The sequence below is a fragment of the Dysidea avara genome, chromosome 7 (assembly GCF_963678975.1).
Source record: "Dysidea avara chromosome 7, odDysAvar1.4, whole genome shotgun sequence".
In the NCBI taxonomy this organism is placed as follows: domain Eukaryota; kingdom Metazoa; phylum Porifera; class Demospongiae; order Dictyoceratida; family Dysideidae; genus Dysidea; species Dysidea avara.
The window spans coordinates 22,674,383-22,691,303 of record NC_089278.1 but is presented as its reverse complement, the minus strand read 5'-3'; the positions used below and the strand labels follow the sequence as shown (position 1 = coordinate 22,691,303).

The 16,921-nt window shown below is 38.4% G+C and overlaps 4 protein-coding genes across 7 annotated transcripts; 3 read left to right on the top strand and 1 right to left on the bottom strand.

Annotated features, from left to right (window-relative positions):
* Positions 1-2: 2 nt before the first annotated feature.
* LOC136259681 (5'-AMP-activated protein kinase catalytic subunit alpha-2-like) lies at positions 3-3,163 on the top strand. The gene is made up of 4 exons (XM_066053185.1): positions 3-464; positions 520-599; positions 1,409-1,516; positions 2,020-3,163. Exons 1-4 carry the CDS (start codon positions 74-76, stop codon positions 3,049-3,051), a joined length of 1,611 nt encoding a protein of 536 aa, XP_065909257.1. The 5' UTR covers positions 3-73; the 3' UTR covers positions 3,052-3,163.
* Positions 3,022-5,621, bottom strand: LOC136259685 (EKC/KEOPS complex subunit Tprkb-like). Of its 3 annotated transcripts, XM_066053189.1 has the most exons (6): positions 5,428-5,621; positions 5,254-5,376; positions 3,743-3,838; positions 3,496-3,582; positions 3,283-3,339; positions 3,022-3,231 (listed from the first exon to the last, which is right to left on the bottom strand). In XM_066053189.1, the coding sequence occupies exons 1-6, from the start codon at positions 5,581-5,583 to the stop codon at positions 3,145-3,147; spliced, it is 606 nt and encodes a 201-aa protein (XP_065909261.1). In that variant the 5' UTR covers positions 5,584-5,621; the 3' UTR covers positions 3,022-3,144. The 3 variants fall into 3 exon arrangements, with proteins under 3 accessions (XP_065909261.1, XP_065909262.1, XP_065909263.1); XM_066053190.1 differs by lacking the exon at positions 3,283-3,339; XM_066053191.1 differs by lacking the exon at positions 5,254-5,376.
* A 2-nt stretch (positions 5,622-5,623) lies between these two features.
* Positions 5,624-8,771, top strand: LOC136259686 (cysteine-rich protein 1-like). Its single transcript, XM_066053192.1, has 3 exons — positions 5,624-5,778; positions 5,836-5,930; positions 8,565-8,771. Exons 1-3 carry the CDS (start codon positions 5,739-5,741, stop codon positions 8,658-8,660), a joined length of 231 nt encoding a protein of 76 aa, XP_065909264.1. The 5' UTR covers positions 5,624-5,738; the 3' UTR covers positions 8,661-8,771.
* LOC136259683 (AP-1 complex-associated regulatory protein-like) lies at positions 8,753-15,830 on the top strand. 2 transcript variants are annotated; one of them, XM_066053187.1, is made up of 10 exons: positions 8,754-8,901; positions 8,952-8,985; positions 9,177-9,212; positions 10,394-10,477; positions 10,526-10,555; positions 12,577-12,615; positions 12,817-12,897; positions 12,955-13,013; positions 13,809-13,903; positions 15,546-15,830. In XM_066053187.1, exons 1-10 carry the CDS (start codon positions 8,840-8,842, stop codon positions 15,704-15,706), a joined length of 681 nt encoding a protein of 226 aa, XP_065909259.1. In that variant the 5' UTR covers positions 8,754-8,839; the 3' UTR covers positions 15,707-15,830. The 2 variants fall into 2 exon arrangements, with proteins under 2 accessions (XP_065909260.1, XP_065909259.1); XM_066053188.1 differs by lacking the exon at positions 9,177-9,212 and having other exon boundaries at positions 8,753-8,901.
* The last annotated feature ends 1,091 nt before the right edge of the window (positions 15,831-16,921 follow it).

Sequence of the window (16,921 nt, the reverse complement as noted above, 5' to 3'; positions counted from 1 at the left end):
TTCGTATTTCAGTTTTTACTGTAAATTATTTGAAATCTACAACTAGTACTGTCAGCAAAGTGTCAGGCGAGAGATGTATTCCGCACATACCAGCTCACACGGAGGAAAAAAGCCACAGTTGAAGATTGGTTGCTACATATTCGGCCAGACGGTAGGGCACGGCACGTTCGGAAAAGTAAAACTTGCCAAACACGAACTAACTGGACACCAGGTAGCTGTGAAAATACTCAACAAGCAGAAAATTAAGAACCTAGACGTGGCGGAGAAGATACACCGCGAGATACAGATACTAAAACTATTCCGGCATCCTCACATTATCAAATTGTATGAAGTCATTCCCACCGCCACAGACATATTCCTCATTTTAGAGTTCGTGGCAGGAGGCGAGTTATTTGAGTACATTGTGCGACATGGAAAGAGTACAGAGAAGGAGGCTAGAGCCTTCTTCCAGCAGATAATCTCAGGTATGTATAGAGTGTGTGGTGTGATAGGTCATAGTACAAAGGTCGCCTGTTATAGGAGTGGACTACTGTCATGGACACAAGGTGGTACACAGGGACCTCAAACCAGAGAACATCTTATTGGATTCTAAGAATCAGGTGAGTATCTATTTGCTGTACCATTTCTAGCATGTAGAAACTGATGGCTTGTATCAAGTATGACACTGTCTGCTTTACCAATAAGATTTTCATTACGTAACATCATTTTGAAAACCTAACGTTTTACTGCAGATTTTGGTACCAAACACAGTTGATTTTGAGAGTATTGTTTTTATAATATCTTGCTGGTCAGCACTGAAAATAATATGCTGAAAATTGTTGACACAAGTTAGTGAGAGATGTGTCAACATTTTAGGCTACTCAACAACAACAAAAAAGGTTTCTGTAGTAAACAGAAATGCTTTGATTCAGCATGTTATCTTTTAAAAGAGAATCCCATCATTGTACTGGGTGTTCCATAACGAGTGGTTTTAAGTTCCTAGTACTGCAAAGGTCACCTGTAGTTTTAGTATATGGCATAGCTGATTGTTATAAAAATGATCGAGGAGCCGAATATGCCACACTCGCTCAATATGTGATTCGTAACAAATATCTTTCAGTGTGCTAAAATAGTGTCATCAACATTGGGGACTAGGAGATGTTTTTCTAGTGGTGCACAACATACCTGAAACAGTGTAATGGTACCTGATACTGGTAGTATAATAGGTATACTAAGTCTGTGGGCGGTCAGTAAATTTTTCATTGTCTAATCCAGCTGTTACTCTGTTGCACTGTTACTATACTGGTAAACAAACCAATTACTTCATCAGTATTGTGATACAGCCAAAGTACCACTATATCAAATTATCAATATAATTGTATTACACATGTCTTTGTGTCTGTGTATGATTGACCAGTTTCATCTACAGGTAAAGATTGCTGATTTTGGCCTCTCCAATATCATTAAAGATGGTGAACTATTGAAGACAAGTTGTGGTAGTCCGAACTATGCTGCCCCTGAAGTTGTGTCTGGAAAGGTGAGGTCTCTTCCATGCGGTCAAAAGTATGACAATACTCTCAATACTGTGTACTGTAATAGTAGGTTTCCTTATAATATAGTTTGAGCTAATGGTCTCATATTTCTGACCAAAGTTGTTTGTCTGTATGTTTGTTCATTTTAAACCAGTTGTTAGATGTGTTGTGCAAATTGTGTAACTGATAGTGATGGGATTGGATTGTCTGCTTAACACCCCAATACAGTGGGACCAATTGTATAGACAATGTACATTAATTGTACGTTGAATTTTTGTCCCATATTTTATTATAATAAAGAAGTTTTCCTTCTCACGAAGTCAGTATAATGGAGCCAGATCTATTGGGATTAATGTCTTTGTCCTTATCAAGTATGATTTTCTGTAGTTGAGGTTTCACTCTGTAGATTGTAATCCCTTGCTTTCTCCTACTGTTGTTATCCAAGAACTTTTGTACTATTTTAGAATTGTTAGTATTTCATACAGAATATAACACTGTTCTTTTCTAGTTGTATGCAGGACCAGAGGTTGATGTTTGGAGTTGTGGAATCATTCTGTATGCACTATTGTGTGGTAGTCTCCCATTTGATGACCCTAACATCACAGCTTTGTTTAAGAAGATCAAGACTGGACACTTCAAGATACCTACCTACCTCAGTCCTGGAGCTGTTGATCTCTTGACTTCGATGCTACAAGTCAACCCAGTCAAGAGAACAACAGTACAACAGATCAAGGAACATGGCTGGTTCCAACAAGACCTTCCAGACTATCTATTCCCAAAGAGAATTCAGATAAGTGACAATGGTGCTATAGATGTTTCTGTTGTCAATGAGGTGTGTCAAAAAATTGGAGTTAGTATGCAGGAGGTTGTCACGGCAATACAGAGCGGCAACCCTCACAACCAACTGAACATTGCATATCACCTGATCCTTGACAACACACGCATGTCACACTCGGAGACAACTGGATCTTCATTGCCAACATTCCTCACTAAAGAATGGGAAACCATCATCCAGAGCAAAGAATTCTCACAAATGTTGACTCCTGTAAAAAAGCCATACCAGATTCCCAAGCCACTTCATCCTCCGTACACATCGTACACTGTACACACAGTAGTACATTCACCATCCCTGCCATCAACACTGAAGAAATCTCGCTGGCACTTGGGTATCCGGTCCCAGAGTCGTCCTCAGGATATCATGACTGAAATATTCCGTAAAATGATGGGATTAAATTACCATTGGAAAGTAATCACTCCTTATCACGTACTGGTGAAGTATGATGTCCCAACTAAAGAGAACCTATCAATCAAGCTAGACTTGCAGCTCTACCAGATTGACCAGAGGAATTACCTGCTGGACTTGAAGAATGCCATGCCGAGTAGTTCAAGTGAGAGCCGCAGTGACTCAGGGAATAAAATGTTGGATATAAGTGTTGCCAGTGATACTCAGGAGGAACTGAAACATGTGTTGTCAAGGAGACATTATACGATGGAATTTTTTGAAATCAGCTCCTTATTAATTCAAGCATTATCACAATAAGAGTAATTTTTGTACATTTCATGGGCATAATTGTGTAATTACGAAGCAATCTAATTACGCATAATAATGTTGATGTGTATGTATTTGTTAGTATCATTTAACATCTCTTACAGCCATTTTGGTTACTACAGCATCCTCCAGTGAACTGCATGTGAGCTCTTCATCAGTAATGTCGTAATACTAGTGGGGATGTACATAGTCACATTATTAAACAAGATGGGTACACTTTACCTTAAGAGTTAGTGTGGTAGTTTTACTATTTGCAGAAGGTGGTGGGTGTGCACATGGCTAGAAATATCATGGACAAAATTGCTAAAGTAGATTTTTAAAAACCTTTCAAGGATACACAAAATTAATATTAAGCTTGCTAATTTCAATAATCAGTGAATTTTGTCCTTGAATGTGTTCTAGCCATAATACCCCTGTACATAACAGTCACATTACCTTCCTAATTTGCTGTACATTAGTGATAGTTGGTAGTTGATCCAGGGAAGTATTTACACCTTTGATCATCCCTCCTATCTCATCCAGCTACAAGAGAGTAACCCAAAGCTAAGTACATACATAGACAATACTTTGCTGCAAAAGAGGTTTAATCTGCAAGTACATAAAATATTTATTAAGATCTTAAAACACCACTCAACACAAAATATTTATAAACACCACTTGATACAGTTAGCTGGTGTAGTACCTTCTGACTGGACTCCCCCTCATGGTCCTCTATTGTCACTACCAACAATGATTTGGTTTCCTCACCAACACTGAACTGTTGTATTGCCTTTGACCTCTGGAATAACAACCACACAGGTATATGTACATGATGAATTACATCTTGATCAAGGGAAGCAATCAAAGCAAACATACTTTACCAATGATTAAATCATTTACAAGAAAAACACAAACTGTTGATATTTATAGCCATGAAACAGGACACCTACAGTATGTACAAGTTGAGCTGGATCCTGAAAACAGCTAAAAATTAAAAGTTGATTAAACATTTCAGCCAACCAGATAATTAATAGTGATAGCAAAGGTGTCAACAACAGACATGTACAATTTAGCTCCATTACAAGTTTGGGAAAGGGCTGTAATAGACACTGTGTTTTTATCTCATAGGAAATGTATTGTGAAAATTTTGATTGCCCGTAAATACTATGTCAGACATTTGAACAAAAAGATTTTGAAATATTCTTAGCGGGTTGGGCAGTACTACAAGTGTGCCAAATTTCAAGATTGTATGTAATTCCATCCATGAATTACTAAATGTTTTTGGGAATCCAGCTCAACCAGTACATACTATAGTACAACGCCTTAACCTACTCCTTGAGACAAAAAAGAGATTTGATAGATGTGTATAAGTTGGTTCCATCTTACCAGACCCATTTTTCACCTTTGTCAACAGTGTCTAGAGGTCATGATAAAAACTTTGGCCTATTAACATTTAATTTACTTTAATTGTGGTTTCCGTCCCATAATCAAATACTAATACTATCAACACAGGCACCCACAACACATCAAGGGGTTGTCAACTATAGTCAAAGTGATGCTCAAGGCCAACAAACTTAAATCTGTGCAAAAGAAAACAGTGCAGTGGTGTAGCTAGCCCACTGCACTATTTTCTTTTGGGCACCATTATATGCATACAAGCTGCAACAGCGAGCATGCTGCAGCTGGGGGGGGGGGGGGGGGGTCTGAGGCATGCCCCCCCCCCCCCCAAGGAAAATTACATACTGAGATTCAATTTGGTGACAGTTTACAGCTAAAATTTGCCATCTCTAGTAGGACACTAGCTGTACATACGTTTTGTTTGCATAATTATTATTAGTTACGAAGCTGTAGGCTTCATATTGCACCTTGTATCACACAAGTTAGCTATAGCTAGCTACGTAGAGTGAGTACCTGAGTTGGTAGGGCACTAGAACTGATTGGTTGGGCCTGTGCTCTACCAGTGCCCACCTTAGCTATGCCACTGAAATAGTGCACAAATATATACAATCTAATAATTCTTGAACAACTTTTTGATCATGGCCACACTGTCGCAGTACACCATTAACTACTATTCAACTAAATACACGCACGCACACGCAGAGAGCTTGCATTCCTTTGGAGGTCAATCATAATGCAGTGGAACACCAGTACCGTATGTGACTGCCTTACTGATACTTCGTTAGGTGTTACATTACTGCCAGTGTCATTACTCACATTATTAGTTGCAGCCAGGCAATATATGATCTGCATGTAGAGGGTTTTAGCCTTCATCGTGCTCCGTTCTTCTTCCAGGCAAGCCTTGCTAGCTGCACATAACACGTGGAATGGGCTCACCAACTATAACAGGTGACGACGTAGGGCACGTTTATACTTGCGTTTATGCCTTACTTTAGCTGCGTCTAGTATGGTAGCATTGAGGATGCGCTGCTCCACGAGTGCTTTCTTGATTTCCAACCCATTTGTGACATCACAATACAAACACAAAACTGCCCAACGTTCTCTCGAGCACAAATCTAGCTTGACTCTTTGCAGTAACATTTCCATCTAAAGCGCATCACAACAGTTGTACAATTAAATTTGATTGTGGGTTTTATCAATTTTACACCACGAATTGGCGGGGGTCGTGAAACTTAAAATGTCGCTCATAAAAGGATTGTCTCACAGAGACACACCCCATATTAATCAACAGGTATTAGACAATGCCGAACTGTCCTACTTGCGGAAAGGCAGTGTACTTTGGTAAGCGCCTTTTATTTTAAGTGATTGATGTTTTCATAATAATACTTGTTCGCGTAGCGGAGAAGGTGAGCTCGCTGGGAAAGGACTGGCACAGAGGCTGCCTCAAATGTGCCAAGTGTAACAAGACATTGGCGGCTGGTAGCCATGCTGAGGTGAGATCCTGGTGTCATAGATAGTATAGACTCCGTATGGAGTCTATACTATCTATGCTGGTGTGAACTTGTTGGAGTTGTTTTAATACTACCTAGCCATTTATAGTTAGCTAGGATACTATCATTCCACACAACTCTTCAGTGACTTATTCCTTCCAGTGCCTTTGTATAGTGCGTTTACAATTCGGTTAAATTTTGTAGTTCACTGCAACTGTTTATGATTACTGTTTATGATTGTAGTAGTGTGTAAGTGTGAAGCCTTGAAGGTTACATGGTCTAAGGTGAGAAAGATCAGTTTCAAGTCTCTCACATGCTTAGTCATAGGTCAGGATGATAGGATAAATTTGCGTGGTCAGACTGTATTTTCTGCAGAGGTCCATTGATTTTCAATAGGGAATTGGTTCTCTCCCCACCCAGACCTCGGTGTTAATGAAGTTTTCGTCATCGCACATGTATTTCTGTCAAAGGCACAAGCCACACATATGCGAATGCCAAATCGAATTTGTGCTTACTGGCTTGTGCTTGAACTTGTACTTGTAGTACAGACTTTCCGTAGCCTGTTGGGTGTTATATCCAGCCTCATATATAGTGCCATTTGAAGAAACATATCTTGTAACCTGTGACCAGATGAGGTTGGACACGATATAAGCGCTTCTGAAATTTATTGCTGTTAATTGTATATTTCTATTATGTGACGAGGAGTAAGTGATAGAAGAAATGTTTAGCAATATCCACACCACGTTACTTTGTGCTTCTTAAGATGAGCGGCAAATTCTTATTGCAAGGCGAGTGTGTGAGTTTCTAATTCTCTGTTTGATTCTCTGTGAGGCCAAGCTAGTGGCATCCGCTTTTTCTATTTCAATGCTCTGGGAGGCTATGTTATTTCAAAAAAAAAAATGCACATTGCTTTCTTCAACAATTATTGTGCTAAAGTACACGTGCATAAGGCGTCCCTATAGTATTACACCTTTATTTATTTATTTATATACATGTAATATGCAAACAATAGTACAGTACATTAACACAGTCCACCAGAAGCGGTGGGGAAAGGGAAGAGTGTGGCAGGGAGGAATGCGGTGGGGATAGTTGTGCTTGAATTTTGATACATCAATGCATTGTTACACATCGATTCCACCTTCAAACGCTTACACACGTGATCCCCGTAGATTTCAAGAGCGATATACGTGCCTGGAGTAGTGGGGTTGAATGGGATAAACCGGCTAAATAGACTAAACTTGAAGTGCACTCTCGAATGGTATTTGTGAAAACTTTGGTGAACGCTCGGTTAAACTTTCAATACAAAATGTATGCGCTCACGTGTGTGTGTCCAACCTCCTCTGACCTGTGACTAACTGAGTAGCATATCACTGTCCCTGTTTTAAGTATGTGGTTTGTGCCTTAATACATATGATGACGAAAACTTCATTAACACCTCACTTGAGGTCTAGAGTGAGAGAACCAGTTCAACTATTGGACTCAGACCCTTTCTCAAGAGGGGACATTTATAATTGAAATTTATACATGTAAGTGCCTCACAAAAGATAGGGTTTGGCCATTGGGAGACTAAGGATAAACCACTGTGAGGAAGGTATTAAAAGTGTGGTAATGGTTAGAATGCAAGCTATGCCACTTGCAGAAGCCATGAATTTATCATGTACTTAACACAGTGGAATCTGGCTAGGGCAATGTGACAAGTGGATTACCTGCAAGACTTAGAGTAAATAATATTACAAACTCTTGCTACTTGGGTATCCCTTTTTACAGAGGTGGTTGTTCTTACCAAGATAGGTTTCACGTATGAGATCACAGTATGTATGAGGCCAGGATGTTTCCTCTTGTAATACAAAAATAATTTTTTGCTTGGTAGTTTTTGACAAGCCACAAGTTTCTTTGTTGTAGTAAGTTCTGATAGAGTAAAGTTGCTGACTCCCTTGCTAATCTAGCAGCTAGGACCCTGGTGGGATAATGATTAGTGGTACAATACAGTGGCAGGATAATGTGGCTTGTGCCAAATTTTGCCAGTATCCACAAACAACCCTTTTAGTTTTCTTTGGTTGAAACCTTTTTTGCCCAATGCGGTACAGTTAAATTATCATGGTCCTCTGTCTTTCATTAGCATTAGGATCTAGTGTTTGTAATAGGGATACAAGTAGTAATATGGCATGTGCACTTGTGAGGTGTACAGTGTAGTATATGGTGATGGTGTGTTCTTGCATTCCATTCTGATCAACATAGTGTCCTTTATGTATTGTGACTTGGTAGATCTTCTGTTTTAGTGTTTTATAATAATGTTTACTGTATTGACTTGGACACTGGGGACACTCTGACATTTAAATTAAAATGTAGAATCTTGTTAAATTTTGGAATTTTATTTCGCCTTTTATGTTGTGGAATTTTTGCATGTTTGAAAATTGTGTAATTGTAAAATTACGGTGTAAAGCCTGAACTCTTAGTCAGAATCCTGTCAGCTGGTACTGAAACAGCAAATGCTGCAATAACCCCCGACATAAAATGCAAATCTTTCTCATTATAATGGAGCTATCGAGTCCTTAAGCTTACTAGGGAGAGGGGTTATAAGAATGGTTTCACTAACTTGATGTATTGTGATTATTGTGTAATCTCCCTCCCCTGTAGCGTGATGGCAAGCCCTACTGTCACAACCCTTGCTATAGCTCCATGTATGGGCCTGGTGGATTTGGACGTGGCGGAACAGAGTCTCACAAATACTGAACCTCGATCAATTGTCATGTGTAACTGTTTGACCAGTAGTACTAGAGTGTATTAGTTTTGTTTCCTAGTTTTGCAAAAATTGAAATGACATTGTAATAATATTAATAGAAAGCGCTTAGTAGTATTTTGTGGCGCAAACAATAGAACAATTGGTACTCTAACTAACGCCCGCCTTAGCGATGGGCAATTGCTGCGCTGCGACACTCAGTTACTTAAGAAATGAACATGGCAGTGAAGGAAAGTGAGTTAAAGTAATGTATTTGCTCGTGTTTTCTAGCTACTCGTTCACAGGTCGGAATACAGGCGGGACAAGAGAGAACTCGAGGTAATCCTTTACATTTTCACTCCTGAATGTGTGTATATTATTATAATAGCGAGCAGTCCTGTTAGTATAAAACATTTGCAGTGCATTATTTAGTGTGTAGATAATATCGAGGATGATATTGTGGATGCATGTATAGCAATCTGTATTCTTTGGGTTCTATTGTGTGTATACTGGCTGGCTTGTTGCTGTAGTTTGAAGACTTGTTGGAGTCAGATCAGAAGAGACAAGTGAGTATTTGCTGCAGTAGAAACTATCAGTGTAGTTAAACACACAGATTAGTGACTATTGGTAGTCCTAACCTGCATCTTAGAGCTACTGGTGCAATGCTGGTGGCAATTTTTTGCATTTGGCCAACCCATTTTATTGTATGTTTTCAATGGGGATGAGGCCATGGATAGCCTTAATATTAAACAGTACAGTAGTACTGTTTTATCAAAGGGATTCCCCAAAATGACGTGTGCCACTTAAAATGCCACTTTTAAAAATATCTTGCGTGACGAAAATCACCTTACGGAATAATATTAGTCCATCTTACATCAAATACAGCGTTAAAAACAGGCAGCCGGATATAGAATGTTTTTAAAACATCACCGAAATTTGAATTTTCGTCTGTTTGTCAGCCTGCCTGACCACAGTCGCAAGACTGGAGGCCAAATGAAGCAGCGCACAGCCACCAATGCCACATTAACAAACTCACCAGTGGGATGTGCCTTTTGGGGTTCCAGAAAGTGTGTGCCCTCTGCACCTGTCTTTCCTTTTATCTGCCATCAGGCTTGTCTTTGTCCTTCTTCATGCAATGAAACCATATTGAGGTGTTAATTTTCCTATCAACACTTTCTTTGAGCAGCATATTTAGACGTCATGAACTTATTTAAGCACCTATGCTCAGTAGATACCTGTATCTAGGTAGATACCTGCAACTTCATTAATGTGATCAGATTAATCATAACAGTCGAGCACTGAGACCACACCTCTTAACAATCTATTTACTCGATCACGATGACACACCCCATTATTTTTGGCCTAGCTGTATTCATAATGCTAGCACAATGAAAATATGAAATAGTGACAACCCCTGGTTAGGTGAAGACCATGAGATACTCTAATACAGCAGTCACCCTAATAGAACAGTCACACGTGTATAGCAATCCAAGCGATAAAAAGTAGTGAAACAAGAGATGAATAATGGTATTTCAGCATAGCTAACCCTGATCCTAACCTAACCCATCATTCATCTCTTGTTTCACTACTTCTTATCGCTTGGATCCCTACTTCATTATAAAATTAATATACTAGTAATATAAAGTATCTACTTTCAAAAAAGCTGATTGATTTTCTGATTCAATCACAGACATTAGATATTTACAATATACTGTATGTAGTTTGATATGGTGTGTTATTTCCTTAGAAAGATCGTCAGAAGAGGATCCTGACAGCTGAAGAGATCAAGAAGATTGAGGAAGGCAAGATAGATGAATTAGTCATCTATCAGGTATGATTTCATCAGGGGATCATGTGATTCACACATGTCTGTTGACAGAAAACCAAGGATGCTGAAAAGGACGCTCAGGTAAGTGTGTATGTGTGGATACAAAATGGCAGGAGTTTATAGTAGTGTAGCTCTGTATTGTTCTAACCTGTTTGTTTTATTACAAACATTTTCCACCCTGAAAGCCCTCAAGTCTTTTTTTCTTTTTCAAATCACATGCATAAATTCAACAGCTTGCATCAGAAAACTCACCACACTAGTCTATCATTAAATATAGTAGGGACATACTTGTGTCCCCAACAATGTTGCTGCTAAAATTCAGAAGAGTTTTGACTTCAAATTTCTAGTGTATAAGGAAACCTTCATAGAAGGATTAATGTTGCCTTTTAAAAATCAGTGAAAGTCAGCCAGTCAGCCTGACACAGCAGGAGCATAACCAGATTTCTAAAGGTGGTTTCTGAGTTGGTAGTGGATCACAGGTGCAGGATATGGGGAGCACAGCCCCCAGACAGACAAACTATTTTAGGTATGGCTTAAGGCTGGTCATAAGAAGTAGGTATCAGTGTTAGATCTAAATCAAGTTGAAAATGGAAAGCTTAAGATCTAGTCACTAAACCTGAGAGTTCTTTAAATCTGACATTCTCCTTTAATACCTTGTAAATTTTGTGGATTTTGTGAATGTTCTATTAAAGTAGTTTAACTTCCCTATTTGATTGACTGTTCTGTTCAGAGTATCTCAATTTGGTTGGACTGTTCTTGTCTTTTTTTTTTTGTTTTGTTTTATGCTACCAAACTTTGATAGTTCGGTATTTCTGCTGTAGGCTTGCATGTTCAAGTTTCGGGGGGGGGGGGGGGGGGTCTGGAACCCTCTCCCTAGTCCCTATACCCCTAACGCATTATATTATAAAGCAATTAGATATTCTGTAATAGTGACTGTTCAATTAGAGTAATTTAGTAAGTGGTTGAAAAGTATGCAAAATACTATTTATGAACAGACCAGTTCAGTCACACAAGAAAGTGTAATTAATACTCAGAATCCTGCCTCATTTACTCTAGTACTGTGTACACTGATTCTAATGGTATGTTAAACATATAAACACCATTCCCTTGGATATGCTAATTTCCACTATGATTGTCAAATCATTCAAATGCTCATATATTTGTAGTTTATTTGAAATCAACATGGAAATCTGCATGGCGCTGCTGTCCAAGAATTACAACTATAATGACCTTCACTATGGTGTTTATGTGTGATCAAGATCAAGTGTTTTCGACATTCAAATCATCTCAGCAATGTTGTTGTATACTATTTTCAAGTTAATTTCTTTAAATTCACTACACAAAATTCCCTTCAGCACACTTGAATGGTATGAGCAGGGTTGCATCTGTAATTGTATTTACAGACATTAATAAGATTTTCAGTTATCCACCTGTTTCTAGTGTCCAGATAAGTGAATTTGTTTTGAGCCCATTGATTTATATAGAGCTCCACTCAATTGCCCTTTGTAAGGCCACTTGTTGTTTATTTTATGTTTCAGATCCCTGCCCGCATTGTTATAGCTCACCACCTAAATTTGGTCATTATTATGACATCATGCAAATTTTCACCATTATTCCACCACTTCAATGTATAGTTATAAACTAACTTGCTTACACCACTAGAGCATAGAGGAAGGGAGGCTAGATGGGCTGAAGACTATATAACCCCAATTTCAGGGGAGGAGGTTTTAAACTCCTTTCACTTCTAAGATCAGCAGGATGGTGATTAATAATACTCTGATAGAGCATTCAGTTAACTCTAATAAAACAGTCAGGAGTATGTAGCCACCTACCCACATTGACTTTCCTCTAAAACATACAATTAACATTAAGTGGCCTAATAAACCATACATTTACCCTAATAGTGTGCACACCAGAGATGATAGAATAGTCACTTTTGGTGTTTGGATAACTGAGGTTTCAATAACTGAGATATGCACTTAAGTATTCTGTAGCTATTAAATAGTTAGCAAATAAATCATGTTAACTGATGTTCCCCACAGTTGACATATGACATTATCTACAGGTATGTTGAAGTGTATTACACTATTTGTTCTCCTTAGCTGGCAATGGAAGAAGAGAAGCTCAGACTAGAGGAACAGGTATAACTAGTTATGTAGGGACACACGACATTGTAGCCTGTATTATTGTGCTGAAAGCATCATGTCACAGGCATGAAGCCAAGTGTATTGGCCAGTACACATTCAATGGTACATACATGTGCACACACACACACATTCATTCATGCATGCATGCATGCAGAGACAGACCATATGTACACATCCAATTTTCATCTGCTCTAGGCTTACCAAACAGCCAAGAAAGCTGCAGCCAAGAAGGCTAGACAACAGCAGCAACATCAAAGAGTGCAAGTGGAAGTAGAGGTGAGGTGGGTGTGGCTCAGCAGTGTTACATGAATAGCCACACCCCTCCTCTTGCAGTCAGCACTAACTGAGCCACCAACACAGCCAAAGGAGACGACATCATCAGATGACAAAATGTGAGCATGCACAGTGGTGACTGTACAAGGTAGACTAACAAATTGTCATTTACCCTTCACCTGCAAATAATAACCTGGTTAGTGTACTGCAAAAGAAATTTGCCAGCAGATAGACTCACATGTGTATTTTGAATGATTCATGGGGGATGTGTCTGTCTCAGTGTCTTGTGTTTAGTGTCACACACTGTCAATAGATAAATAATGTAGCAGGCAAACTTGATTATGTGTTTAGAAACTTATGTGCATGTGGCCATTATTCAGAAAGGTTTAGGCTACATCTTTTGGTCAGGAAGCATTCTAAAAAGCTTACTTCTTGCAGGTATGTAAAGTGATGCCATTGTTTCTCACCATCAAAATGTAAGCACAAGTGACTCACAGCAGTATTGATGAAATTTGAGGTGGTGTGTTAAAAAATCATTTTTCATGTCACAAGCTTCTCTTTAATTTGTTGGGATGTGAGAAAAGAGTGAAACAATGTACTGCAACTTTCAATGTGCAAGTTCTTGCTCCTTTGGTAAACATTTTCACTATATCCACTGAGTTGTTATGTCAAAGTTCCAATCTTAACCAATCATACCTCCACACCCAACATGTAGTGATTGTGATTGATGTGACTCTGCTTCAGCCCCCTAGTGGGATAGTAATTAATAAATATGTGGTGGTTTTTGCAACTCCAGATTTCAAATTAATATCGAATTCAGAAATCATCTAAGTTGTCAAAGGTTTCAGTGGACTATGAGGCTGGTTGTGTAGAGGCAGTCACATACCTTCAGTTCTGATAATAAATGATTACAGGTCTCCCAGTCAACAACAGTTATTACATGATGAGGAAGACTTTGACCAGTTCCTGGAGAATGTCAAGGCTAGGTCAATATCATTGAATAAACAAGGTGAGACGTACAGAAACATACCATTATCTTCAGTAGTGCTATCCTTATAATATTATGACCTAATTTTTTAAAACTGGCAATCTTTGCATAAAATAAACACATTAATGCAAGTTGTGAATTCATAATCCATTCTGGATATCATCTTGTTTGCCTGCTCATATGAAGTTTTAGTGTCATTCCGTACTTTAGTGATGTGCGATACATATCGATATATTGGAATATGTCAATACCGACATCATGCTCGTGTATTGATAGTTTGATTGCACAATCATGGAAATGTGAAGGTCTGGTTTTGTGCATTTAAACAGTGTAGCTTGGCTGTTTACCAGTTTCCTAGATTGCTATGTAACAGTGTAGTGGAGTAATAGCTGGTCATCTGCCTACACATTTAATTAAATTTAATATGAAAGTTTATTTTGCACTGTAACAGTGTAGCTGGGTTGTTTACCACTTTCCTAAAATTCTTAGTGCAATGAAGTGTAGCTGGTACTTATATGCTCTTTTTGGTGTGTCATCACTACAAGTTATGAATGATTTCAGAATTTAACAATTTTTAATGAATATAATTATCTTTTCAAATGCAGAAAAAGAATTCACAGGTTCATAGCAAATAGAGTCCAAGTTGTGTCAATTGTTGTAACACATGCACTCAGGCCTGATGTGTGTGTGTGTGTGTGTGCCCTTCAACCCTTGGGTCGCACTGAATTCATTTATACACAAGTCTTGATTATGGGTCAGCAGCTGGTAGTGTTGTAGCTACATTTGTAATTTAGTTCATATGAGCGAACAAATCTACTGTATATATCTGTAAAGAGATTGTAAGGTTGTTGTTGAAACTGTCATTTTCATTAACACAAGTACGACAACATGTAGGACTATGACTCTAGTGCTAACAAAAATATATTAAACATAGTCCTACCAGTTGGAAGTAATAGATTATGCAGAAACGATTGTATTGATGCTGTTAAAGTGAAAGCGTGACTGCTATGCATCAGTATTACGGTAATTACTCAATTGTGAATCACACCATTGCAAACAACAAACTAAGTAGAATTGAAATATGTATCGAATTTATGCAAAGGTTAATTGTAATAGAATATTCAGCTCACATGAAATATCTCTCCCCCACCGAGTATGTGCTTTCAGGCCTTCAAGTGTATGGGTATAATTTTCAGGGTTTGTTTATATCCCTTAATAATAAACTGACCTGGCACAATCAGGCTGACTCTAAGGTGTTGATTAAATTTGAGAACGGGAAGTTTCGCTGGACAAAAGTGGCTTACCAAGACTATTTGTGGGTAAAGCTTAAAATTGTAACTAACTCATAGCAAGAGTTCATAATATATATATTATGTACTCTTGCTCATAGTAATATAAAATGCAAACTTTCCCCAGGTCCCAACTGTGTCTTATCATCATCTCTCCTTTGTTACTATATAGCAGTTGTATACTTGTATATATTTAACTACATACAAGCACCAGGGCCATAGATAGAGGCTGCTAGTAATCATAGTTGTACTTCAAATTCATTTAGTTTTTGTTCACAAACACAAAGGTTGATCTATAGGTCGCTATTGACAAGCATGTATCCCATGAATGATAAATTTAAACCATAAGCTCACTGTAGTGTCTTATCTCACAGGTCCTGATGGACCTACCAATAGTTCCAGTGTAGACAAGACAGAAGGTGAAGAGGAAGTTGATTTTGGTTACTGGGAGTCAGCCATGTTGGAGGGCAACCCATCAACAAGCAAGTCACCAGCAACATCATCAACAAAGGACGTTGACCTTGATCTATTATGATTGATCTGTCTGATTTATAGAATGCTCTTTGTACAATACAAACACATCATGATTTTGTAGTGAATTGTGTACATATTTATCATGTCATGTGTCTACTATTTAAAATATCCTTAGCTGGTTAGAACCATACAAGATTTTGGGAATTGCATAATTATCTACATAGTTATCATTAATGTGCATGTTACCTTTGGCAACTTGACAGTGATTTTGCAATACTTCCTTTATTTAGTGAGCAGAATAAAAGTTTTCACCATTTTGTACTCTGAGGTTTTGCAGACCTTACACAAATCACCCTTTTGGTACTGTAAGCAAAATGCATCAAATCTGAAGCCTCAAGTTTGACAACAAATTGAAGTGCACAAAATAATAAAGCATTACTCACTATACAACCTATATTACAGGTTACTATTATGCACCTATCAATGTTAAGCCCCACTGCCCCCCTCCCGGGCTTACTAAGGGATTAGTGGGGGATTTTCGCCGATTTGATCAGAAATTTTGCCCCACTAGTGGGGCATTTGACCGTTCGAAATTTTAGGCGTTTGCTTTAACTTGCGAGCTATGAGAATTGATCTGTTTCCTAAAGTTTATTCCAGCGACACTACATGGAGATTTGACCACTAGTTGTTCCCCAGTGGGTGGAGAATTTGATTTTTCAAAAAGTCAAATCCCCACCATTTCCCCCACTACGCCCGGGAGGGGGGAGGTGGGGGATAACATTGATAGGTGCATTATAACAGCACAATTCCATCTCCACTGTCAAATATCAAATTACTTTCACTGTAATTATGGAATCCAATCACAATTTGACCATTCCTCCTCATCAGTACAACAGTGGTGAAGTCAATGTCAGGTATATACTTACCACAGAACTTAAGACCATCCAACTCCCTATCAGAGGTAGTCACTAGAGTACCATCTTCATGATAAACTGATGAAAACCTTAGCATTAGTACAGTAGATATTAGTACATGTCCATCTGGTGTGCAGTAAATTTGAGATGGAACGACACCACACTGACTAGGATCTGGTATTAGTGAATATAAAATTGTCCCTGAGAAGTGAACACCTTAACACTGCTACCTCCATCAGTTATAAATAGTTTATCTTCAGTAGAGTTGAGTGCAAGTGATATGAAATTATGTAAAAATTTGTTTTGTCCAAAAGTGTACAAAAACTTGCTACCCTGTTTATTATCAAACACTTGTACCCGTT